This window comes from Equus caballus, chromosome 15, assembly GCF_041296265.1.
Source record: "Equus caballus isolate H_3958 breed thoroughbred chromosome 15, TB-T2T, whole genome shotgun sequence".
Taxonomy (NCBI): Eukaryota; Metazoa; Chordata; class Mammalia; order Perissodactyla; family Equidae; genus Equus; species Equus caballus.
In genome coordinates, this window is record NC_091698.1 from 76,300,234 (window position 1) to 76,328,168 (window position 27,935).

The 27,935-nt window shown below is 35.2% G+C and overlaps 1 protein-coding gene across 5 annotated transcripts in view; it reads left to right on the forward strand.

Moving 5' to 3' along the window:
* The window catches only part of HEATR5B (HEAT repeat containing 5B), a 107,746-nt gene that overhangs the window by 29,962 nt on the left and 49,849 nt on the right, over window positions 1–27,935 (forward strand). For all 5 annotated transcript variants that reach the window (XM_023619227.2, XM_023619228.2, XM_014731202.3 and 2 more), the window contains exons 15-21: window positions 403–566; window positions 1,286–1,461; window positions 3,979–4,084; window positions 5,737–5,927; window positions 15,472–15,631; window positions 21,342–21,531; window positions 23,471–23,640. In XM_023619227.2, coding sequence (XP_023474995.2) covers window positions 403–566; window positions 1,286–1,461; window positions 3,979–4,084; window positions 5,737–5,927; window positions 15,472–15,631; window positions 21,342–21,531; window positions 23,471–23,640 — 1,157 coding nt within the window. The remainder of the gene's footprint in view (window positions 1–402; window positions 567–1,285; window positions 1,462–3,978; window positions 4,085–5,736; window positions 5,928–15,471; window positions 15,632–21,341; window positions 21,532–23,470; window positions 23,641–27,935) is intronic.

Genomic DNA, 27,935 nt, shown 5'->3' on the forward strand with positions numbered 1-27,935 from the left:
TTATATAAAATTTTAGTATTAAACTGAAGTCGTTGATTCGTTTCCAGTTATGCCCAAGAATTTTGATATGCTCTGGTTTAGTGTTTGCACATCATTGTGTAATTAATAGTAAATAATAATCATGTCATGTTTAATGTATTTAAAATAAAGAATTGTTCCTCTATTTGAGTTTTTGATTACTTTAAATAATTTGGACCAAAAGGCATAATACAATAATAATAAAGGAAGTACCGTGTTTGTCTATAAAAATCAGCATTAAAATATTTAATATTGATCTTTTTAAAAAGGAAACAGAGACAGTTATTTTATTCTTGTTGAACATGTTGCTGCTTTTTGTAGGCAATGATTGTAATTTTTGTAAAAATTATTCTTTTTAATCTGATCTGAAGTTCTGTTTTCTAGGCTCTTTCAATGCACTTCTTAGAGAACTGGTAGCAGAATTCACTTTGACTGACAACTCAGCCAACACAACTACTTCCCTCCTCAGATCCCTCTGCCATTATGATGACAGTGTTCTTCTTGGTTCCTGGCTTCAGGAAACTGATCATAAATCAATTGAAGACCAGGTAGTAAATGATACGGGGAAATGAAATCCTAGCACAATCGAAAACTGGTACTACTACACATGTTGTTTAAAAAGAAAATATTGTAGACTAAGGTTTAGTTTTCATTTAGCTTTCTTAGATATTTAAAGATAACTTTCTGGTGGTAGATAAATAGTGAAAAAAAGGTAAACAACAATAGCTAGAATTTGGCATATTGTAATTATTCTGTGTTCTTTGTATTTAGGTACCCTGTGGTGGCTGTGGCAAAGATCAGTTTTAACTGGCTTTTTGGTTATTGGAGTTTTGGGTTTTTCTAATTTGTTTTGTGACAGATTAGAGAGGAATGGGTAGTTATCAGGTTGGAGATTTAGAACCTTTTTTGCCTATTGAATACATTATTATGTACTTTTTTAAAGAGTTACTAAACCCCCCTTTTGAAGTTTTTTTTTTGAGTTTAAGTTATTCCTGATATAGTTTTGCTTACGCAGTTTTAAGGTGGGTACTGTAAAAATGTTTTAGAATGAGCAAGTGTTCTTAAAATTGTGTAAAGTGCTACTGGTGACTTTGTAAAAAATGACCAAATTATGTTTTTATCTAATTAAGGATTTTCAGATTCAATCATTCTGTTCTTTTTTGTTACCTTTTCTCCCTGCTCCCCTGTTCTATTCTTCATACCGATTACTTAGTAAGTGAATTTCTCAAAATAGAGTTTGACTGGTTTTTGTGTTATTCTTTTGCAGCTCCAGCCGAACAGTGCATCTGGAAGCGGGGCTCTGGAGCATGATCCATCCTCCATTTATTTACGAATACCTGCTGGGGAGGCTGTGCCTGGTCCTCTCCCTCTTGGAGTTTCAGTCATTGATGCTTCTGTGGCTCTTTTTGGTGTAGTGTTTCCTCATGTTTCTTATAAACACCGGTTAGTATGAAGTCAGTCAGATAATTTTAGTTAAATATAAATGGTTTTCAAACAGTAGATTTTCCCATCCCAGTTAACTATGTAAAAGGTAAATTACAATTTAAATAGTAGGTTCATAAATGTAGTAACATAAGTGACACTCATGATAAAAAAATTGCATGCAAATTCCACATAATTTGAAACTGTTTTTAAGATTTGGCCCTGTGTACTGGCATCTGGTATCCATTGTATTGTGGACTATGTGTTATACAACAGAATTTTCATTGTAAATTTTGTTTGCCAGTTTATAAGTAGCTTTTGACTGTGTCTTTTATTAGGGACATCAGTTTTTTAAGTCTTTTGTTTTTGTTACTGAAGAAGTAAATGGGTGAAAAGTCTGCTTCCTAATTACATTTGTCAGATGATGAAGTCTGGAACTTGGGAAACTAAAGTAACTGGTTCTTTTTCTAATAGGAGCATTTTAGTCTCCTATATTTGTATACACAAACACTATCCCTAACTTTAGTAGGTATTTTGTATATTTATGGTGATTTTTCCAAACGAAAGAGTGAAAATGACTTAATTCAAGACTTTCACAGATAAGTTTTATAAAATATGCCTTAAAGCATTGTTGTATTTGTATATAAAAGATGACATATCTTTAAATTTGTAAGTTACTTACTTAATTGCTTTTTAACTTGATGGGAAGAATTTTAAATATCAAATTTTACCTTACCCAGATATCTTTAAGAACATTTGGTTGCCACATAAATGTTAAAGAACATTAAAAGGTGAGGGGCGAACCCCATGGCCAAGTGGTTAAGTTCATGCGCTCCACTTTGGCAGTCCAAGGTTTTGCCCTTTTGGATCCTGGGCACGGACATGGCACCACTCATCAAGTCATGCTGAGGTGGCAGCATCCCACATGCCACAACTAGAAGGACCCACAATTAAAAAATACACAACTACGTACCAGGGGGCTTTGGGGAGAAAAAGGAAAAATAAAATCTTTAAAAACAACAACAAAAAAGAACATTAAATGTGAAAGAATCTTATAAAGCATCTACTTTAATGTCCCTATTTTAAATCTAAGCAAATCCAGGTCTTTGATTTTATGGCTTGCCTTAAGTTATACAGCTAGTTTTGAAAGCCATAACTAGAATCCAGGATTGTCTTAAAAGCACTTTGTGGAATAAAGTAAAGTATAAATAAATAAATTCTATTAAAAATATAGTATATAACATAAATATCCAATGATGGAGAAATGAGTGAATAAATTATGGAAAGTTGACAGGTAGGAGTACTTTTACAGAGATGATATTTTGATATCAGAAAATGCTTATTATACAGTGTTAAATGAAAAAGGTAAAATAAAAGGCAAGAAGTGATCCCAGTTTGGTATTTTAGAATACATAGACATATACAAAGGTTATTTCTAGGTAGTAACTTTTTGTTACTATTTCCAAATTAAATGAAATATTCTATAATAAGGAAAAAAATTTTTAAGTTATGTATTTGAGGTTAGTTATAGGCAAATGATGTTTAATGGTAGTGTTGGAGACCACGTGGGTGTTCTTATGTGTGTGCTTGAAAGCAGTGTGAATAATGCCCTGCTCTCTCACCCGTAGGAGACGTGGATCTGTATCAGAGCAACCGTAGAAGCATAGTCCACTTTAGCCTCAAGTAACTCTAACTGGAGTCCCTGCTGGAGGGTAGATGATTTCTTCCTATGTGATTTTGAAAAATGCTTTGACCTGAGACTATGACCTGTTATAAATTGAGCTTAAATCCTTATAGTAACTGTAGGGAGATTTTGATTTCTACTTTAGGTTATAGTTATCTTCGTACTGAATCCAACATGTTTGGATTTCTTTGACCCGCCCCATTTCTTTTTAGAGGAATCTGAAATGATCTCATTCTCTTTTGTAAGAATAGTCTCAAATGGCTGTGATGTTTTTCTTGTTGTTAACTGTCTCATTTTAAAAATTTGAAATAATAAGAAAACCAATTCACCTCTGATTTTTTTACATTTGAAAAAACTGACCAAATCTAAATCTTTCTTAAAATCTCTGAATTAGCTTCTAAGGGTAGAACATGAGTTACTATTTTCTTCTATGTGAGAGTACGTTAAAAAAAGAAAACACTTAGGCCACACTTTTTTACTTCCAACTTAAAAATCTTCCACACAGGTTTATAAGGAACGACTGTTGTTCTATTCAAGAAACCTTGAGCGCCTGCTATATGCCAGGCACTTTGTTGGACGCTGGTGTTAATGTTAAAGACCACTAAAATTATGACCTTATTTTGCAAATTGAAACTTAATATTTAGTCTCCAATCTTGTTCTGGTTAATAACCACACGTCCCTATATTAATTCAGGAGCAAGAGATCTGGTTTGGACCAGCTGTGGGAGTGAAATAGAAAAGAGACAGCATGGGGCATTATTTATTAAACAATGAGTTTATATTCTTATCTCTGTTTTCTGAGCCATATTTGAATAGAAAGTATTGCTAATGTGATCTTTATTCTATTATTGTAGATTGCAGATGTTGGATCACTTTGCTGAATGTGTTAAACAAGCCAAAGGTGTCCGCCAGCAGGCTGTGCAGCTTAATATTTTTACAGCTGTTCTTAGTGCGCTAAAGGTATTTACTTTAAAAATATAATAAATATTCTGAACTACGATTTTAATTAATACCTTTAATGAGGCAGGCAGATCTAGACTATTATGTTTATATGTATATTACTTGATAACTCTGTTTTTATATTAATTTAATTAAATTAGTGGAATCTTTATATTAAGTTCATTGTAGTTAAATAAGTATTTCATATTTTAGTAATGTTAAAGTTCATGTTTCAATTTGACCGCTCAGATTTTACAAGTATCAGTAAGTTCTTTCAGAATTTTCAAAGATGTCTTATTAATGAAATCTGATATTCTGCTGAGTTTGTGGTTTAGACCATAAATCAGGAGAGGCTATGTTATTCATTTGAAAGAATGCTGCGTTTAGAGATTGTGGTCTGGTTTAGCTATTTACTAGGTTTATGTCTTGTGTAGTTCCTTTAATCTTTCTTGAACCTTAGTTTCTACACATATGAAGCGAAATAACTATTTTGCCTATCTCTCAGAGTCCACACACTGTACTATGCAGCCTACAGCCTCTCATGATGTATTTGAAAACGTGTTATATTATTCAGCACTAAGCTTATTGTAAGGCAGTACTGTTTTAAAATGTTTTATAAACATCAGGGAAAAGGGATATAGGCATTGGTTATACAATAAAGGTTTGTACCATTTATATAACCATTAGTATATGCCTTGTTTAGAGATGATCAGCTAAGACCAACATCTGAGTTTTTAAAAAATGGAGTGGGGTGGTCATGGTCTTCTTCAGCGGTTGGAAGGCTAGTGAACCAATGGTAATATTGCTATACAGTATACTTTTCTTCATAGATAGGCTCGCTAGTGCCTCTGCTATAGTTAGCTTTTTCCCCAGGCACCATGACTTGGATTTTTGGTCTCAAGGAAGTAAATTAAGTTCCAGGATGGTAAGTGCTAGAACAGGGATATTAACATGTAGTGTGATGAACAGACTATAGCAACATTTAGTTACTGATTATTCTTACTTCATTTTGTCTTTAGATATTTCTTGGATATACGCTTTATGACATACAGTCATGCGTCACTTACGACAGGGATACGTTCTGAGAAACACGTCCTTAGGCAATTTCATCATTGTGCAAGCATCATAGAGTGTACTTACACAAACCTAGGTGGTATAGCCTACTACACATCTAGGCTATTTAGTACTAATCTTATAAGACCACCATTGTATATACACTCGATCATTGACCAAACTGTTATTATGTGGCACCTGACTGTAATTAATTATCTTATCTGGAATTTTTATATAAATACATCACAGTTTTCTTAATCAAAGTTAAAAGGATAAATTTCATTCAGTTAAATAACAGTTGATTTAATTATACAGTGTCCTTTATGTATAAAAATAACTTCTAAGTGGTAGTCTTTGGATAGAGACACTCCCTGGGATTGTTGCTTTTAGGACCTGTTGGACTATATCTGTGTTAAATATCATGTTCTGAAATCACATTTAGGAAAGTGATTACTGTCAATTTAACAGGTCTTTATTCTAGGCACAGTATATGTGTGTGAAAGTTGGCTGAAGAAAATAATGTGCGGTGATACATGTATATTTACAAAGATTGCCACACATTTTTTTCTTTTATTTAGTGTGAATTATGAATTGCTTTTTTTTTTTTTAAATAACCATAGGGCCTGGCTGAAAATAAAAGTACTTTAGGACCTGAGGAAGTTCGTAAATCTGCTCTGACACTGGTTATGGGTGCTCTTGACAACCCAAACCCCATCTTACGATGTGCAGCAGGGGAAGCTCTTGGAAGAATGGCTCAGGTGGTTGGAGAAGCAACTTTTATTGCTAGAATGGCCCAGTATAGCTTTGACAAGTAAGTGGGTCTCTTTACCAACAAGTAAATTTCTCATATAGACAAAGATATCTTTCAAGTAATCGGTAATTATTAACTGGACTATATGTTTTCCATGTGGTATAGCATGTGACACTATTTTGTATTTTTTCATAATGATCTTAATTTTTAATTCAACAATTGATTAAACTCTAGAATCTGGGAAAGTTGTAATAAGAACTGTAATAAGAATAAGAAAGTTAGATACATTCAATATGGTAAAGGTTTCTGTTTTAGCTCTTGAATGTTACATAGTGGAATCAAGAGGATTGTTAATAAGGATTTCTCCATTATGTATTCTGCTCTGAAGAGGTGCTTTGAAGTCCTTATTTCTGCCCCCACTCCTGTTTTTCTTTATGTTAATTATTCAATTTTTAGAACAAACCATTCTTTTTCTAACTGCTCTCAAGTTTCTCTCTTAAATTATCCCTGAAATTGGATAAAATTAGCATTAGGTTTTAAAGATTTTGTTGCATATTAATTAAAAAGAGAGATTTGATGGGGGCCGGCCCCGTGGCCGAGTGGTTGAGTTTGCGCACTCTGCTTCGGTGGCCCAGGGTTTTGCTGGTTTGAATCCTGGGCGTGGACATGGCACTGCGCATCGGGCCATGTTGGGGTAGTGTCCCACATGCCACAACTAGAAGGACCCACAACTAAAAATGCACAGCTATGTACTGGGGGGCGTTGGGGAGAAAAAGGAAAAATAAAATCTTTAAAAATAAGTAAATAAATAATAAATAAAAAGAGAGATTTGAGAAATCCAAATAAGTATGATTAGGATGATAACATGCAGTTATTAGTGACTGTTGATTGTTAAGTACTTAAGTAGAAAAGTTGCAAGTCAAGAGTGGTCAAGAATTGACAGTTAAATAATGTAAATTAATCATTCTTAACTGTTGTATATTTTGAGTACTAATTATACCAAACTACTCATAATCATTAATGAGAGAGAGAGAGGTGGGGAAAGCAGTGGTTTTGAAGTAGTTGTTCTGAAGAAAAACTGCTTTCTGAACTCTTGCATATCTACGAATGGTTTCTCTTGTCTTCGCACATGAATAGCAATTTGGCTGGTTATAGGATAATACCCCAGTGTATTGTTTGAATCACCAAGGATAATATGAGCAGGCAGGAGAGAGTTAAAATATTCACAGACTCTCCATCTTCTCCAGGATGACTTCTGCTGTTTTCTAGCAATAGATTAGATTTGCCTTTTCTGAGTATTGCCATTGATTCTAAAATCAAACTTTGTTAAAGATTTTTTTAAAAGATAGAACCAATCTTAGCTACCTGTTGAATGGTTTGTGCTCTGTTAATAGTAGGTAAAATAGGATTGTGTTGCTTTGGAAGACTTTTGAATTGTAAATTTTTCTTTGGTTACAAAGGGTTTTAATTTATAGTTGTCTTCAATACCTGTAGGAGAGTTTATTTTGTACTTATTCTCGTGAAACACAAGGACATTTCATTCATATTCATGCCTGTTTGGTTAATGGTTTGCAAATATTTTCAGTGCTTAGTTTCATTAGCTTTTCAAATAACTGGTTATGATCTGAAATTAATTATTACATAGACTTTGTTCCCCATCTTTTCACATTTTAATTTATTTGAATTTTGGGTTTGTCTTAAATTCTTTACAAAATGTCATAATTATTTGGCAGCATTTTTTTCTTTCATATTGCTATGTAAAATAACGGCACATTTAAAAATCTCTATGGTATCTTAGATTTGACAGAATCTAGTTGTATTTTGAAAAAGCTTCAATACCCTGTAGCCTCATTGTAAATTCTCATTATATCAGACTGTTTTCTTCTATATTATCTCTTCTTGATGTAATATCTGACTATGAAAAGCCAAAATCACTTATACATACAGATCTGTCAGCTATATTTGCACATTAAAATCTTATGCCATCTTAGCATTACTACAGAATCGTTTCTATAAACCATTCTCAGTTAATAGGGAGGAGCTTCAGTTCCTTAAGACCCAGTTCAGAAAAAAATAAAAATCATTACTGGTTAAATTTGTTTCCATTCAAATTGAAAATCGCTTTGAGACCTCTGGGAAATGTCCATTCTTATATCTTACGTTACTTTTTTTGAATAGATTATAATCACTGAGAAAATTGGCCCAGCTGTGTAGCTCACTGAAATGTTACCTTTTGAAAAGTAACAACGTGAAGACAGCTTTCTAATCTGTATAATGTTTTAGAATTCACAGAGTGCATTCATTCTTATTTCATTCCTCAAATCAACTGCTATATACGAGTAATGATAATGTACATTTTATAGATGGAGAAACTGAGGCATAGAGCAATAACAATCACTTATCCAAAGATATACTATGTTAGAAATACTGCTAAAGATGGATTAGTTCGCTTCCTTCATTACTACATTTCTTAACAAATGTTTGTGACAGCACTTGGAATTTTTCTTTCTTTGCCATAGGCAAACTGACCAACCAGAGTCTTGGTGATGATTTTTCATCTCTTGACTTTATTTTACTTTTATGAGTTTGATAGAAGTTTGGTCATGAATGGCTTATCAAGAGTTATAATACTGTTTTGGAAGTGCAGCCAAAGTTGCTTTCTAGGCTCCTTTGTTATCGTAGGTGCTTTGTTCTTAGTGATGTCCTATTGTGTTTTCTAATAGTAACTGATTATATGGGTGCATGATTATGAGTCATAATATTTTATGGCTTAAAAAGTATTGTTACATCTCTTCTTTTATTTGATCCTATCCATTGTCCAAAATGAGGTTTAGAGCTTAGCTCCCTTTTAAACTCTCTACATTACTACTTAAATATCAATAAAATAATGAAATCTGTTCTTTCATGTAAATATTAAAAAAAATACAGGACTTTCAATGCCAGTCATGGTGGAGTAACAGGGGCTGGACTTATGCTCCTGCCTTAAACAACTAGAAAACCAGGTCATATAAATGAAACAGTTCTTTTCAGACATTGGACAACAGCCAGCACAGAGCAGTGATCTCCAAAAAATGCGAAATGCTCAAGGGGAACAGTATACTTGTTCCAGATTTCTGCCTGGAGAGAGTTTCCAGGCTGATCGGAGAATTTGGAGTTTGGGAAGGCCAATGCAGCTAGAATGTATGGGGCAGAATATGAGAGAGGAGAGAGAGCTATGAGCAGAGGAGTCATCTCAAGTCTTTGGCTGAGTACTGATATGTGATGAGTACAAGGAAACAGCCCAAGACCAGGGAAAACACCACCAGAAAAGAACAGGTGAAACAATCCATAGAGCTCACAGGGCCAAGAATAATGCATGTTCCCATCATCCAGACTGGAAAGACCTCCTAAAGGGGAGTCCTCAGAAGGGTGTTGGCTTAGTAGTGGAGCAGTGTTGACCCACCCTAAAAACACTTAAACTCAAGCCTTGAAAGGATCAAACTGATTTCAAGTAACTTAACTGCATCCCAGAGCAAAGCCCAACAGTATTTAAAGAAATACAACTAATGTAGCACGTGTTATTGTGAAATTCATAGTGTCCAGTATCCGATCAAAACTTATCAGACATATAAGGAAGCAGGAAAATAAGACCTATTACTAGGAGAAAACATAGTAATTGGAAACAAACCCAGAAATGAAAGAAATAATGGAATTAGCAACCAAGAATATTAAAAGCACTATTATAAATATGCTCCATATTTTTAAGGAAATACAGGGAAATGTGAGCGTGATGAGAAGAAAAATGAAATCCATAAAACAAACCAAAGGAAACTTATAGATATGTAAAATCTCTCAAATGAAAAAATACATTGGATGTGATTAACAAAAGTTTAGATACTGCAGTAGGAAAAATAGTGATATTGAAGACACAGAAATAGAAACCATCCCAAATGAAGCACAGAGAGAAAAAAGACTGTGAAAAAAAAAAATGGACAGAGTCTGACTCCTAGGACAAATATCAACTGTCTATGTATTGAAAAAAAGACATTATGTGGAGGAACAAAGATAACAATAACAGTAGGCTTCTAACCATAAACTATGCAAGCAAAAAGCAGTGAACTGACATCTTTAAAGTACTGGAAGAAAAAAGTCGTCAAACTAAAAGTATATACCCAGCGAAAATTCTTTTTAAAAATGAAGATTTAGTGAAGACTTTTTCAGATTACGAAAAGTTGAGAAATTTCATTGCCAGCAGATTTGTACTTTAAGAAATATTGGAAGTTCTTTGTGCAAATAAAGGGATACCAGATGGAAATTTGGATGTATATATAAGAATGAAGAGTGCTGAAAGTGGTAAGTATGTGGATAATTACAAAGACTTATTCTTAATAGTCCATTTTAAAATGGACCTGTCATTTTTATTTTGTTCTCATGGTCATTTTTTAAATTTCTTGAAAAGAGAAATTGACTCTTTAATGCAAAAATAGTAACAGTGTATTGTAGGATTTTACTATGTATAGAAGTAAAATATATAACAATAGCACAGAGAATGGGAGATGGAAATGGTAGTATACTCTGTTGGATTGTATATGATAATGCATAAAGGGGTATAATATTCTTTGAAGGTAGATCATAATGAGTTAAAAATGTCTATTGTAAACTCCAGAGAATCCACTAAAAAAAAAGTATAACTCATAAGCCAATAGTGGAGATAAAATGGAATCATAAACAATATTAAATCCAAAAGAAGACAGAAAGAGGGAAAAGGAATAAGGAACAGATGTGACAAATAGAGCAGAAAAAGCAATATGGTAGACTTCAACCCAACCATGCTGATAAGTGCATTAAATGCAAAAGGTCTAAGCATTACAAATAAAAGGTAGGGTTTGTCAGATTGGGTAAAAAAAAAGCTCTAACTGTATGCTGTCTACAAGAAACTCCTTTAAATATAAAGAAAGACATAGGTCAACAGTGAAAGGATAGAAATAATATAACATGAAAACATTAATCCAAAGGAAGCTGGAGTGGCTATGCTATGTAATTATCAGAAAAAGTAGACTTTGTAACAAGGATTGTTACCAGAATAAATGAGTGATTTCATAATGATTAGAGGATCAATTACCCAAGAGTACCTAACAATTATAAATGTATATGTATCTAATGATGCAGTTTTTAAAATACGTGGAATAAACCTCAATAGAACTGAAAGTAAAATAGACAAGTCCACAAGTAAAGCTGGAGATTTCAACATTCCTCTCAATAATTGATAGAAACATAATGCCCCCCCCAAATTATTTATAATATAAAAGATTTTAGCAACATAATCAACTAACTTGACCTGATTGACATTTATATAATACTTCACCCAGCAGCAGAATATACATTCTTTTCAAGTGCACACAAAACATTTACCAAGATAGATAAGTAATTGGGCCAATAAATGAAAATAAAACATATCAGAATTTATGGGATGCAGCTAAAGCATATTTCAAGAAGAATTTATGGCATTAAAATCATTACATTAGAAAAGAAGAAAAAATTTAATTAATTATCTAAACTTCTATCTTAAGAACCAAGAAAGAGAAAAGCAAATTGAACTGAAAGTAAGCAAAATGAAGCAGGATTTAAAGGTAAAAGCAGAAATCAGTGAAAGAGAAACCCAAAAAAAAAGTAGAGAAACTCAAACCAAGAGTTGTTTTTTTCAAAAGAGCCGTGAAATTGATAAACCTTTCATCTGACTAAATAAGGAGAGAGAGAGAGAGAGAGAAAGAAAGGCACAAATCAGTATTGCAAATGGAAGAAAGGGTTTTTATCACTGGAGATTCTGGGAACATTAAAAGGATAATAAGGAAGTATTGTAAACAACCTTATGCCAATAAATTTGACAACTTATATGAAATAGGCTGATTCCTTCAAAGACACAAACTAGCAAAGCTCATTCAAGAAGAAATAGGTATATGAATAACTTTGTATCTATGAAAGAAATTAAATTCACAGTTTAAAACTTTCCCTCAAAGAGAACTCCAGGCCGGAATTGTTTCCTTAGTGAATTTAACCAAACATTTAAGGAAAAACAATACCAAGTCTATTCAGACTCTCCCAGAAAAATAGAAGAGGAGGAGGGCTGGCCCCGTGGCCGAGTGGTTAAGTCCGCGCGCTCCGCTGCAGGCGGCCCAGTGTTTCGTTGGTTCGAATCCTGGGCGCGGACATGGCACTGCTCGTCAAACCACGCTGAGGCAGCGTCCCTCATGCCGCAACTAGAAGGCCCCACAACGAAGAATATACACCTATGTACCGGGGGGCTTTGGGGAGAAAAAGGAAAAAATAAAATCTTTAAAAAAAAAAATAGAAGAGGAGGGAGTACCATCCGACTCTTAATGAGGCCACTTTACCCCGTACCAAAACTGGACAAAGACATTACAAGGAAAGGCCAGTCTTCCTCATTAGCATGTACACAAAACCTTTAATAAAAATTTACTCAGATCCAACAACATTTTTAAGGGAAAATCATGACTAGGTGGGGTTTATCTCAGGTATGCAAGGTAGATTTAATGTTGAAAATCAATGTAACTCAACCAAATTAACAGACTAAAACAGATTTCATATGATCATCTTATTAGATATAGCAGAAGCATTTTGACAACACTCAGTAGCCATTCATCATAAAATACTCAACAAGCTAGGAATTTCAGAAGAGAATATCTTGAATCTGATAGCCCATCTACAAAAATCTGCAACAAATATTATACTTGGTGAAGACTGTATGCTCTCCCCCTAGAATCACAAACAGGGCAAGGAGGTTTGTTCTCACTGCTTTTAATCAGCATTGCGCTAGATGTGCAATCAAGTGTTAAAGAAACGAAAGGGATACAGATGGCAAAGGAGGAAGTAAAGCTGTCGTTCTTCTGAATGAAGTTTGAATATATGGAGAAGATCCTAAGAAGCCTGCAAGAAAGTTATTAGAACTAATAAATGAGTTTAGTGTGTTCTTAACATATCCAGTAATCAATTATATTTGTAGATCATGTCAATGAAGAATTAGAAATTGAAAAATTTTTTAATGCCATTTATAAAACATAAAAAATACTAGGGGAACAATTTTGAAAATGTGTGTAAGAGCTATACACTGAAAACTACAACACATTGCTGAGTATAGTTAATGAATACCTACATAAATGGAGAAATATACCATGCTCATGGAACAGAAGCCTCCACATTGTTGCGGATATCAGTTCTCTCCAGTTTGATTTGTGTGTATAACACAAGTCAAAATTCAAGTAACCACTTTTTGTAGAAATTGACAAGCTGATTTCATAGTTTATACAGAGATGCACAAGATCCAGGATAGCCAGAACAACTGAAAAAGAACAGAGCTGAGAAGACTTTTGCTACCTGATTTTAGGCTTTTTATAATGCTGCTATAATCAAGACAGATGGAACTGACATACGAAAAGACATATAAATCAATGGAATTTCAATGGATTGAAATTTTTATTCCAAATTTTTATTCTTAAAGAGTCATATATATATATTAGGTTGATTTTCCAAAAAGGTGCCAAGGCTGGCACTGAGGAAACAGTGGATTTCCCCATTTGTCTTTTCAACAGATGGTGCTGGAAAAATTAGGTATGTTCATGGAACACAAAAAATGAATCTCAGTACTTAACTCACACCATATAAAAAAATGAACTTGATAGCAATATGGATCCAAATGTAAGAGCTAACTATAAAACTTCTAAAAGAAAACTTTGTCATCTTGGATTATGCAAAATTTCTTAGGATACAAAAAGCATGAACCATAAAATATTTAAAATTAATATATTGGATTTCATCAATATTAAAAACTTTTGCTTTTTGCATGATAATGTTAAAATGAAAATACAAATTTCAAGGTAGAAGAAATATTTGAAGAAGATGTGATAATGGCAAAAGAGCAGTTGAGAAGATACTCTCCATCATTATTCAACAGGGAAATGCATGTTAAAACCACGATGAGCTACTTCTACATGCCCGCTAGAGTAGCTTCAGAAAAAAGACTGGAAATACCAAGTGTTGGAAAGGATGTGGAGTAACTAGAACTCTCATACATTGCTGGTGAAAATGTAAAATGGTACAGCCACTTTGGAATATACTTTCGTGATTTCTTATAAACTTACGTATACTCTTACCTTATGACCTAGCAATTCCACTCCTAGGTATTTACTCAAGAGAAGTGAAAATATATGTGCTCACAAACACTCATACTCAAACTTTTATCACAGCTTTATTCTTGGGAGCCAAAAACTGGAAAGAATCTACATGACTATCAATTGGTAAATGAATAAATAAATTGTGGTATAGTCATAAATGAAATACTCAGCTGTATAAAAAGCACAAACTACTTATGCAATAAATGAGATGACTCTCAAAAGCATTCTGCTATGTGAAAGAATCCAGCCACTAAAGACTATGTACCATATCATTTCATTTGGATGAAAATATATAAAAACGTAACACTGTAGGGATAGAAGATGGATCAGTGGTTGCCAGAGTGTTAGGGGGAGGTAGAGGACTTCAAATGGACGTGAGGGAACTTATTGGTCAAGAAAACGTCTTGTATCTGTGCTGTTAATATGGCAGCCACCAGCCACACGTGGCTATTGAGCAGTTGAAATATGTCCTTTTCAGATCGAGATGTGCTGTGGGTGTATAATGCACATCAGGTTTTGAAGACTGTGTTCATAAAAAGAATGAACAAATAATTTGAATTTGAATTTGAAATAATTTGAATAATTTGAATGAAATAATTTGTTACATTGATTACATCTTGATATTTCAATATTTTGGATATATTGGGTTAAATAAAATTTATTAAAATTAACTGCACCAGTTTCTTTTTTCCTTTCTGTAGTATGGTGACTAGAATATTTAGAATTACATAATATGACTTCTATTGTATTATTCCTAGGACATCTCTGTTCTATATTATGATTATGTGGTGGTTACATACTGTACACAATTATTAGGACTCATTAAATTGTACGTTTTACTGTACACTTAAAATTGGTGAATTTTATTGTATATAAATACATCTCAATAAAACTTATTTTAAAAAGTAATATACAAATCTCCATTTTATCTTTTAACTCATGCAGATGTATTTCACAAAGGAAAAAGACTGGCCCATTTTTAAAAGGTTCAAATTATAATTATAGGGAGTTTCTTTTGTGAAACTTAAAAGTAGTAGTTCTGTGAATACAAATACCTTTTTTCATATTTTCCAAACCAATTATAAAAGCTATTCTTTTATTTAAAGCACCAAGAAAAAAGGCTTTTCAAATGACTCTTGGCTTTTTAAGGAATAATTAATATTAAAAACCGAAAAGTTGTGGCTCTTCTTTCAGATTTTCTCTAAAATTAAAGTAGGCTTTATTCACTGAAATGTTTGACTTTAACCAACCATTTTAAATTAAATCTCCAGCTCTTATTTAAATTAAATCCTGACTCTTATTAGAGAGTGGAGAAAGAAGTAATCATATTGTAATCTTTGCTAATTTCCAGAATCCCTTTTATTGTGTGACTCATAAGCTTGTTATTGCTCTAGGGAAATAGAAAAAACAATCCCTGAAGCATAACTTTTTTCCAGATTGAAATCGGCCCGAGATGTTGTATCCAGAACTGGACATTCACTGGCTCTTGGTTGTTTGCATCGTTATGTTGGTGGTATTGGTTCAGGACAACATCTGAAGACCAGTGTCAGCATTTTATTGGCTCTAGCACAAGATGGAACATCCTCTGAAGTCCAGGTATAATACTGATTTTTTTATTATGAAAGTTTTAAATAATATTTTTGGGAAAACTATTTACTATATAAAATAGTAATGATTCTGTTAAGTAGTTAGGAAAAATGTATTAGGGTCTTTCTCTGTCATTTTGTTTTATAAGTCTTCTTTGTAATAGCATATAACAGGATTTTGTATTTTAGCCTAATTTTAAAGTCTGTCTTATTCTGGGAATTTAACCCATTCACATACATTTCATGAAGCATAGTTTTTATTATTATTCTTATTAATTATCCTTTGTACTTGTTTCCCCTTTTTTTGCATTTCCTTACATTTGTTGGATTGATCAAGTTTCTTTTAATAACAGTTTTTCTATCTCTTCTCTAATACCTCAACCCAGGTTCAAGATCTTTGGTTGAATCTTCAAGTGTACTCCTTGAATTTTTGTTTATTACTCCTTAAACATTTTATACACAAATAGATGTAACTACCATGAGAGGCAAGAGCTTCACATGTGTGAAATGTCCTATACTCTTGATTTTCCTCTTCACACTGGTGCACCTAAAAATATTAAAAGGATATGAATCCAACAGCATTCAATTTGCCAGCTTCATATTGGGACTAAGAAGTTGGGAGAAGAGACAAGTTTAATTGCCATTACTGCCTACCGTTAGTTTATTAATAAATGAGTTCTTTCATGATTGGATAAAAGAGATTAAATCCGCCAGAGGCTTCTAGTCTAAAGTTTGATGTCTTGGTAAATCTTTCCAGCTTGTATAAAGTACAAAATTGTCAAGAGAGTGAGAAACAATAATCAAGTAATCTTGTCCCTTAAGAGGCGCTACATTTCTTTTTTTAATGTTATTTTCACACTAGTCTGGAAGAAAAGAAAGTTATAAAATTAGTTTACCCAAGAAGTCACTGCTTGCTTCTTTAATATCAAAGAGTAGGTGTTAGTTTTCTTTTCTTTTGTCTTCACCTGTTTTCTCAGCCCCTTCTTGTTTTAATTTCTTAAAACCAAACTCTTCTAAGTGACCACCTTACATGATTCTTTTTATGTGACAAAACATTTTACTATAATTTGGATCAGTTACATTCCCTTGACTATCCAGAAATAAAACTTCAATGATGAATTCATTTCCTTCTTTTATATATGCATACTTTTCACACTTCCAAAAAACAATTACTTATGTAAAAAACTTCTGAATTAATGGGTGCTTATGGACATCACAGCTCTTTATTCCCCATCTTTTCATTGCTTTTCCAAGAAACATCTGAAATATGTATATAGGTATGTAACCTTGTATTTTGGTTTGGCAGTGTGTAAAAGTTTTTCTCTTTATCCTTGAAGCTTAGAAATTTCACCCAGTTTTGTATAAGTTTATCTTTTCTTTCTCTCTTTCTGAAACTCTTATTATGCATATATTATGTCTCGTCTTTTTCCTCATTATTTTTTTGTATTTTTATGCTATGTTACAGGATAATCTTCCGTTTGGTCTTCGAGATAATGATTCTGGTTTTTAGCAATAACTTCTTTCTTTCCAGTTTTCTACTGAATATTTAATATAAATCATGGGTGGCTTTTTTGAAGACACTTCTAGAATTTCCTTTGTGCTGTAATTATATTGCCTTAAAAATGTTTGTTATAGTTTTATTAAAGTCTTTGTTGTTTCTTCCATTACTTTTTTCCTCCAGAATGTGTGCCCTGGTCTTTCTCCCTCAAGCTGCCATATCCTTATTACTTTTCGCTAGCTCTTGTCAGTAGGTGTGGTTTCTGTACATACCTGTCCAAGTCAGGTTGCTGAGTTCTCTAGGGTTGAGGTAGATTGAAAAGTAGCAGAAGTTAAGGTATGGATTTTTTTCTACTGTGTTGGCAAGTTGGGAAACCTCTCTGTTGAGACCTTTGTCCTCAGCCCAGTAATACAACTCTCCTTTAGAGCTGCCAACAGCAGAAGTAAAAGGCAGGTTCTTCTGCACTTGGATGTGGGCAGCTTAACAGACTTTTTGTTTTCTCAGGCCTGTACTGATTACAGTATATTGCTCTGGAGTTAGTTTTACAAAAACTGTTAGGTTACTTTGTGCTTAGTAAACATTAATAGGGGCCTGAAATGTTCGATCACTTGAAGAGCTCTTTGTGAATATCATTGCTCTGGAAATTTGTCATGATCATTGTTTTATTTCAGGCTAGTTTCTTAGCAAAACTCCAGCAATAAAGGCAATAAAGATATATTTGATGTCCACTAAATGAAACACATTACGTAAGTCATTGTCTTTTGGAAGTGGGAAATATACGTACATTATAACAGAAGAAAGTGAGTTCATCATGGAAATGTTTTTCTGACACTCAAAGCTATGCTGTAGAGAAACTTTAAACATAGCATTTGTACATCAGTTGCTTTGGTTGTTGGCAGTTGGGTAGCTTATGTGCTGCCTTTTATTCCTTAAGGAATATATTTTAATTGATTTCTAGCTTATTGATTAACAGGTAAGATGTTAGTATTTAGTAAAATTTAAGTTAATAAATCAATTTAGTATACTCTAATTATTCCTTACGACTAGAATAATAATATATATTTAAAAAAAATTTTTAATTTGAGTTCATAATAGTTTACATCAATGTGAGATTTCAGTTGTACATTATTTCTTGACTGTTACCACATAAGCACTCCGCTTCACCCCCTGTGCCCACATCCTACCCCCTTTCCCTAGTAACCACTGAACTGTTTTCTTTGTCCATGTGCTTGTTATATTCCGCATATGAGTGAAATCATCTGGCGTTTGTCTTTCTCAGTCTGGCTTATTTCACTTAGCATAATTCCCTCCAGGTCCTTCCATCTTCTTGCAAATGGGATGAATTTGTCTTTTTTTTTTATGACTGAGTAGTATTCCTTTGTATATATATACCACATCTTCTTTATCCAGTCAGTTGATGGGCACTTGGATTGTTTCCATACCTTGGCTATTGTGAATAGCGCTGCAATGAACATAGGGGTGCATATGTTACTTTGGATTGTTGGTTTCAAGTTGTTTGGGTAGATACCCAGTAGTAGGATAGCTGGGTCGTATGGTAGTTCTATTTTTAGTTTTTTGAGGAATCTCCATAGTTTTCCATAGTGGCTGCACCAGTTTGCATGCCCACTGGCAGTATACGAGGGTTCCCTTTTCTCCACACCCTCTCCAACATTTGTTATTTTTTTGCCTTGGTAATTATAGCCATTCCAACAGGTGTAAGGTGATATCTCATTGTAGTTTTGATTTGCATTTCCCTGATGATTAGTGATGTTTAACATCTTTTCAGGTGCCTGTTGGCCATCTGTATATCTTTGGAAAAATGTCTGTTCATATCCTCTCCCCATTTTTTGATTGAGTTGTTTGTTTTTTTATGGTTGAGTTCTGTGAGTTCTTTATGTGTTTTGGAGATTAACCTCTTGTCACGTATATGATTTGCAAATATTTTCTCCCAATTGGTGGGTTGTCTCTTTGTTTTGATTCTAGTTTCTTTTGCCTTGCAGAAGCTCTTTAGTCTGATGAACTCCCACTTGTTTATCTTTTCTTTTGTTTCCCTTGTCTGAGAAGACATGGTATTCGAAAAGATCCTTTTTAGTTTGATGTCAAAGAGTGTACTACCTATGTTATCTTCCAGGAGTTTTGTGGTTTCAGGACTTATCTTCAAGTCTTTGATCCATTTTGAGTTTATTTTTGTGTATGGCATGAGAGAATGGTCTACCTTCATTCTTTTGCATGTGGCCGTCCAGTTTTCCCAACACCATTTATTGAAGAGACTATCTTTTCTCCTTTGTATGTTCTTGGCACCTTTGTCAAAGATTAGCTGTCTGTAGACGTGCAGTTTTATTTCTGGGCTTTCAGTTCTGTTCCATTGATTTGTGTGCCTGTTTTTGTACCGTTTTGATCACTATGGCTTTGTAGTACGTTTTCAAGTCAGAGATTGAGATAGCTCCAGCTTTGTTCTTTTTTTTCAGGGTTGCCTTAGCAATTCCGGGTCTTTGGTTGCCCCAAATGAATTTTAGGATTCTTTGGTCTATTTCCATGAGGAATGTCATTGGAATTCTGATTGGGATTGCATTGAATCTGTAGATTGCTTTGGGTAGTGTGGCCATTTTAACTATGTTTATTCTTCCAATCCATGTGCGTGGAATCTCTTTCCATTTCTTTATGTCACTATCAATTTCTTTCAGTAATGTCTCAGAGTTTTCATTGTACAAGTCCTTCACCTCCTTGGTTAAATTTATTCCAAGTACTTTATTCTTTTAGTTGCAATTGTAAACAGAATTGTATCCTTGAGTTCTCTTTCTGTAAATTCATTATTGGAGTATAGAAAAGCAACTGATTTTTGTAAGTTGATTTTGTACCCTGCAACTTTACTGTGGTTGTTAATTATTCCTATTAGTTTTCCGATGGATTCTTTGAGGTTTTCTATATATAAGATCACGTCATCAGCAAACAGTGAAAGTTTCCTTTCTTTCGCTCCCTACTTGGATTCCTTTTATTCCTCTCTCTTGCCTAATTGCTCTGGCCAAAACCTCCAGTACTATGTTGAATAAGAGTGGTGAGAGTGGGCATCCTTGTCTCGTTCCTGTTTTCAGGGGGATGGCGTTCAGTTTTTGCCCATTGATTATGATGTTGGCTGTGGGTTTGTCATATATGGCCTTTATTATGTTGAGTTAATTTCCTTCTATCCCCATTTTGTTAAGAGTTTTTATCATAAATGGCTGTTGGACCTTGTCAAATGCTTTCTCTGCATCTATTGAGATGATCATGTGGTTTTTATTCCTCAATTTGTTGATGTGGTGTATCACGTTGATTGATTTGCGGATGTTGAACCATCCTTGTGTCCCTGGTAGAAATCCCACTTGATCGTGATATATAATCCTTTTGATGTATTCCTGAATTCGGGTTGCCAAAATTTTGTTGAGGATTTTTGCATCTATCTTCATCAGCGATATTGGCCTATGGTTTTCCTTTTTCGTGCTGTCCTTGTCAGGCTTTGGTATCAGAGTGATGTTGGCCTTGTAGAATGTGTCAGGAAGTGTTCCATCTCCCCTAATTTTTTGGAATAGCTTGAGAAGGATAGGTATTAAATCCTCTCTGAAAGTTTCTTAGAATTCCCCGCAGAAGCTATCTGGTCCCGGGGTTTTATTCTTTGGGATGCTTTTGATTACTGTTTCATTCTCTTTCCTTGTGATTAATTTATTCAGATTGTCTGTTTCTTCTTGATTCAGCTTTGGGAGGTTGTAAGAGTCTAAGAATTTATCCATTTCCTCTAGATTATCCTGTGTGCTCTCCGGGCTTTCTTCCTCTTGCTCTGGTCTCCTGGGATGTTGGCTTGATGAGGTCACCCCCTGCAAAAGCTTTCACCCCATTAGAGGGCTTCCCTCTAGGCAACAATCTAGTCCTTGGTGATCCCATGAACAAGCTACCCCTCCCCCGTTCCTTCTCTCATGGAACCTCACGCAGTTGCAAATCACAGTCTTTAGGGGAGGAAGTGAAATTCTCTCTCACCCCATTCCAGCTCCTCCGAGGGGGGCTCCAGCCTCTCTGCCCTCCATCATGTGGCTGCGTGTGTTTCTCCGATGTTTTTTATGTTATGTTACGATGTCTTCTGTTGGAGTATGGATGCCCCTGTTCGTTGTATGTCGGAGGGGAGAGAGTCTTGGGAAAGTTCACTCCACCATGATGCTGATATCACTCAAAATAAAATTATATTTTATTCCAGACTTGGTCTCTTCATTCACTTGCTTTGATAGTGGATTCTAGTGGTCCAATGTATCGTGGATATGTGGAACCAACATTGTCTCTAGTTCTTACCTTGCTGTTGACAGTTCCACCTTCACATACAGAAGTTCATCAGTGTTTGGGTCGATGCTTGGGTGCTATAATAACTACTGTTGGCCCTGAACTACAAGGTAAGTAAATTCATCTTAAGTTAAAGGAACTAGGCAGATAATTACTTTCATTTTCCTGAATGTCACCATCATGTTTCTTAAAGGAATCTTGTAATAATAATATTAATTACTATATATTACTATGTACTATGCTTATGATTTACCAAAGGCCTGGAACTCTGCTTTTTACATATGCTATTTTATTTAATCTCTACAACAAACTGATTACTGACGGTGTTTTTTTGAAGTTTTGCACACAAAAAACATTTCTAAATGAAATTTTACTGGAGCCCCAGGAAAACAAAAATGAAAGTGGAGTTCCTTTGCCTTGGGGTGCCATCCGCTTGTCTTCGTGGACTTTTGCCTCACTTCTTTTTAAACTCTAAGGCTCAGGAACATAGTTTTAAAAAACCACTGCCATAAGGTAGATAATGCTGTCTAATTTAGCAGTCTCAGAGAAGGTAAGCAACTTGCCTAGGGTTAGTCAGCTAATGAGTAGCAGATTTATGATCTTAAGGCCCATATTCTTATCACGCAATTCGACTGAAATAATTCTACCAATGGTTAAAGTAAACACTCAAGTCAGAAAAATACTGTGAATTTATCCTGAATATATGTCACTTCCAGGGTTTTCCCATTTTCTCTTTACCTTTTCTTTAAAATCTTTTAATGAGTTGAGTTTTTTTTAAAAACATTTTTTGATGAGGTAGATTGGCCCTGAGCTAACATCTGTTGCCAATCCTCCTCTTTTTTTGCTTGAGGAAGATTGTCCCTAGCGAACATCTGTGCCAGTCCTCCATCTTGCATGTGGGACACAGCCACAGCGTGGCTTGACGAGTGGTGTGTAGGTCTATGCCTGGCATCCGAACCCCCAAACTGTGGGCCGTTGAAGTGGAGCATGCGAACCTAACCACTACGCTACTGGGCTGGCCCCACAGTTCAGCTCTTTATATACATTATCTCTTTTAATTCTGATAACAGTCCTGAGATAGGTATATCTCTCCATTTTACAGATGAAACGCTGAGGCTGAGAGAAGTTAAGAACTTTTCCAGAGTTTTATCTATATAGCCAATGAGTGATTGGAATCAGAGGTGAAGCCCAGATCAATTTCGTTTGCCTGCATTATTAACCAGTATGCTATGTTGCATCCATTCGGACAGATATCTAAAAAAAAAAAGAAGCAAAAAAAGAAAAGATCTTAAGGAAGAATGCTAGGAACTTAAAAATGTTTTATTTAGACATGTCTCTTTCTTAGACTCAGTGTCCTCTTTGCGAAAATTAATAGTTTTCTTCCAGGCTTCCAGTGAATATCATAAAGTTATGGAAAGAATACATATGCACCTTTCACTAAGCCTGGTTGTTTACCAAAAGCTATCTGATGCAATGTTTGATGAGGTAATGCTTATTTTAAACTAGATGTGACTCTTAGTGACTCTGATTTCCTCGTTTGGTCTTTATATGTGTATAAAATTGTTTTATTTTACATTGGTAAAAATTTTAAATCATCTATATTTAGCAATTAAGACATTTTTATATAGACAGTGTACAACACTACAATTTATTTTTCCTGTCTCTGTTAAAGTTGCCATTAATCTTGTTAGGAAAATAGAATTTGAAGTTACTGTATTGTAGAAGTGATAATATTGGTTAAAATAGAGAACCAGAGAACAAAGAATCTTCTGGCTCTTTCAAATAAAACAGTGACAGGTTTAAAAATAATATAGTTTATCCGAGAATAAATATAAACCCAGCTAAATCCAAGAGAGGTATATTATTGTCGTCTATATGCAGTCATGGTTTGAAATCATTTCTATGGACCTTGTATACTTTTGTTTTCAAAACAGTCTGAATAGTAATCAGAACGAGGTGTTACTTATAAGATAATTGATTTCTAGGAATACTTTTGGTGATACTAATAAAATAATTGTATTTTTACATTTTCTTTTATTTTGCTGCTAGGGAATGGAGCAACAATTTCCACAATTCGTTCTTCTTGTTTGGTGGGTTGTGCAATCACCCAGGACCATTCAGATTCTCTCGTGCAGGCAGCTGCCATATCTTGCCTTCAGCAGCTTCACATGTTTGCACCACGACACGTCAATCTCTCTAGTCTCGTTCCTAGCCTTTGTGTGAGTATAAAGCTGTTTCATTCAGTTTATTTAGGGAGCCTCCAGTGTGTTTCCCAAAAGATTAAACTAGACCAAAACAAAAAATATAAGTTTCCTGGATTGTGAATTCTAGGGTTTCAGTTTCACTAGTCATTATGACTATTCGTTTCATTCACTGGTTTTCTTTTTTTTTTTTTACCTCGTAAGAAATATTTTGATGAACTATTTATTTCTCAGCTAAGAATGCGTATTTTTAGTCTTTTCCAATCAGAATTTTATTTCCTAAAGCTTGATTAATAATTTGTTAGGATCTGTTGCTATCATTGCAATTGTTAATTTATTCACTTAACAAATATTTACTGAGAGCTTGCTGTATGTCAGGCACCATACATAGTACTGGGATTACATGTGTAATGAGACAATATGGAGCCTTTGTCATAATGAAGCTTATGGTTTACAGGGGAACATGGTCAACAATAATTATTTACAAATAAGATAAGTGCGGGGCCGGCCTGGTGGCACAGTGGTTAATTGCACACGTTCCGCTTTGGCAGCCCAGCGTTCGTCAATTTGGATCCCGGGTGCGGACGTCGCACCACTTGGCAAGCCATGCTGTGGTAGACGTCCCACACGTATAAAGTAGAGGAAGATGGGCACAGGTGTTAGCTCAGGGCCAGTCTTCTTCAGCAAAAAGAGCAGGATTGGCAGCAGATGTTAACTCAGGGCTAATCTTCCTCAAGAAAAAGAAAAAGTCAGCAAAAAACATGAAGAAGCAGTCAGAGAGATTAAAGGAAAAAGAGAGGCTTTAAAAGCCCAGTAGAGTAAAGGAGTGGTCAGCTGTATCAAATATTGTCAAGAGATCAAGTAAAATGAGAGCTATAATGTGTCCTTTGACTTTTGTCACATAATGTTCTTAGTAAGAGCTCATCTGGTAGAATGGTACACATGGAAGCCAAATACATTGGGTTAAAGGTAGAATATGAACAGAAACTTCTTTCCAGAGGTTTGACTGTAAAGGAGAGGACAGAGGACAATAGGTCAAGGAGGTGAAGGGGTCAAGAGAGACTCTTTTTCTTGCTGCAGTAGTGAGAAGTAAGCATGTTTAAATGCTGGTGAGATGGAGCCAGTAGGGTAGGAGAGTTCAAGGTGTAGGGCAGAGGGAATAATTGTCATCCAAGGTTTCTAATGGGATAGAGTTTCCAGGGCACACGTAAGGGAGTATCTCTTCCAGTGCAAAGGAGGAAAGGAGTCCAGAGGAAAGGAGGAGAGGATGAGTGTAGATACAGATGTGTTTGTGGATCTGGTGGCTGGAAGTTGAAGGAGTTATTATTTAATGACTTACTTTCTTAATCAAGTAAAAGGGAAAATCAAGTTCCATGAACAAGGAAGCAAAGAAGGGGGCCAGAAGTTTGAGGAGAATGGGAAGTGGGAGATTGAACTAACTGGGTAAATATGAGAATTCGCTGAAAGTGCTGAGAGTTCAGTAGAGGTTAGTGACCCTCTTTGGCTCTATTGTGTAATTTATGATGGTAGCAATTCGCCTAGTTTTGAGATTTTTCTCCAGTACCTGTAAATAACTTGGGTGCAGGTATTGAGCAGCCAGATACTTTGATACATTCATAATTGGACTTTGACCAAGCAGATTCGATTAAGTGACAGCAGGATGAAGGAGATAAGGATATTAAGAAGACAGTGCTGAAATGATGGATTGTGAAATCTCATTTGGATAAAGGAGGAAGGTAAAGACTGCAGGAGGCTGACCTCTAGGGGGAAAGAAAAGCACTACAGATGTAACCATGGGAGGATATTGTTGAGGTAAGAGGAGGAGAAGGTTATCCAGGATGAGGAAAAGGAACTGAACAGCCAAGATATTAGATGTTAGATCTGTGTGGTATATTTAGCTTTCCTCAATAATATTTGCTCCCGTTTCACCGTAGACCAGGGGGAACTGAATCAGTCCCAGACCATCAAGGAGTTTGTGTGTGCCACAGGGCAGAAACCAGATGCACGCGAAATGTTTGCCAAGAACATCCACAAAGAAAATAGCCAACTAATAGTATACACTAGATTGCATTCTGCAAGATATTAGCATCCTGCCAGAAGTCACGGTCTGATGCCCCAGCTCTGAGGACATAGATGGCATCTCTGAGCAAGGCAAACTGGTTACATGATCCAGCTTCAGTAGGCAACTGACAAGTGTGATGAGGATGCAGACGCACACTCCTCAGGTTGTCTGGTTCCTCTCTCCATTTTTTATCCTTTCTTTTTTCCTCCTTTCTATGGAGGTTGACCTTATAAGATGGAACACATTTAAGAGGATATGATAAAATAGTATGAATTTCTTTATCTCAGTGGAGGTTATCAGTAAGCCACACGGAATGCAATGTGTCTCCTCTGTTAACAGATGATAATATTTCCAAACTGATTTCCTTAGCAGAGCATCAAGGGTTTTGTTACAAGGTTTGTTGGAGCACTTTCCTACGCCTTTTCCAAAAGAATAAGCAGTGAGATTACAGACAGCTGCTGGGAAGAAGATGGCATGGCAGGATAAAGATGAGGAAAAGGGCCATTCAAGTGGTTGTCTTGTTTACATTGCCAAGAGCCTCTCGTGCTGCCTCCATTACCAGATCTTTTGACATTCTCTGAAAATCATTCTACACATGGGTTCATCCAAATTAGTGAGATCAGTATGGGTTGTTTGAAATTTCATATTCATTTCTACTCAGTCATTGCCATCAGCAGTAGCCATATTATGTGACACCATGTGTAATACCTAATACAAATGAGATGTGATTTTTTTCAGCAAATGTAATGAAAGGTGAATTTCACCATAGTAATCTTTATTAAATGACACAAAAATATTAAAATTTGTATCATGATAGAACTATTTTAAATGTGTTTTGGGGATATTGGAGCTATTCCAAACCACCTCTCTGAACTACTATTATTTCCCTCCTGGCAAACAACTGCTTTTACACCATGTGACCACAGTTAACTCATTCTCCTGTTCTGACAATTCTGCACACAGGCATTTATGTCCTCTGGGATAAACGTAGGAAATGTCAGTAAGAGAAAGACTTGAGCTGAATGCCCAAGTCATCAGTGGCAGAGCCAGGGGTGTTCAGTTGTCCAGGATGTAGGTACATGGTAGGCATAAGAAGGGATAACACGATGACATAAAGTGTAAAATAATGGGTTTTTATAAGAAGGCAGAGATCTAATGTAGAAGCAAGCAGCACAATGTTCCTGAGGTTTGTGGAATGTAAGAAAAAAAAACTCCTCTGGAAAACAAGTAGGCATAATCTACAAAAGCTGAATAAATGTGTACACTGTGACTCAGCACCTCCACTCTTAGGTAAATCCCTGACAGAAATGCGTGCACACATATGCCAAAAGACGTGTGCCAGGAGTGCTCATTGCTGGGTTATTCAAAATAGCCAAAACTAGAAACAACCGCACTGTCTACCGCTCAGCAGAGAGGATAAATAAAGAGTGATATCATTATTCAGTAGAATACCACATGGCGATAAAAATGAACGAACTGCTGTTACGTGGAGTCACATGGATGAATCTCACAGATGTTTTGCTGAGGAGAAGCCAAACACAGAAGAGAACATACTGCATGGTACCACTCATACAAAATTCAAGAACAGACTAAACCAGACTATAGTGATGGATGTCACTGTCAATTGTGGTTATCTCTGAAAGGGCTAGGAAGGGACATGAAGAAGCAACATATTTTTGTCAAATTTAATGTATTTTATTCCTGGTAATTTCTGGGTTTTACCAGAAAGTGTCAATGGAAAGTTTTCAAACAAATACATCATTACTGTTACCTGGATTACGGTGACTGTAAGATGCCATCACTTGTAATTGGCTTCTTTAATATGAGACATGTTAAAATGGGGGGAAAAGCACTCTTCAGAGTCATTGAAGTGGAATTTTTTAAAGACACTTTGTAAGCTGTAAAAGGTTTTATTTCTTTCACTTTAGCTTTACCAGTCAACATTTGTTGAGTGTATTTTCTTTCTTTTTTTGCTGGGAAAGACTCACCCTGAGCTAACATCTCTTGCCAATCTTCCTCTTATTTTTCCTCCCCAAAGCCCCAGTACATAGTTGTGTATTCCACTTGTAAGTCCTTCTAGTTCTTCTATGAGAGCTGCTGCCACGGCATGGCTACTGATAGACAAGTCATGTGGTTCCATGCCTGGGAACTGAACCCGTCCTGCCGAAGCGGAGCATGCCTAACTAGGCCATCAGGGCTGGCTCGAGCGTATTTTCTTAGCTACAATTCTATTTAATTTTAATTAAGTTAA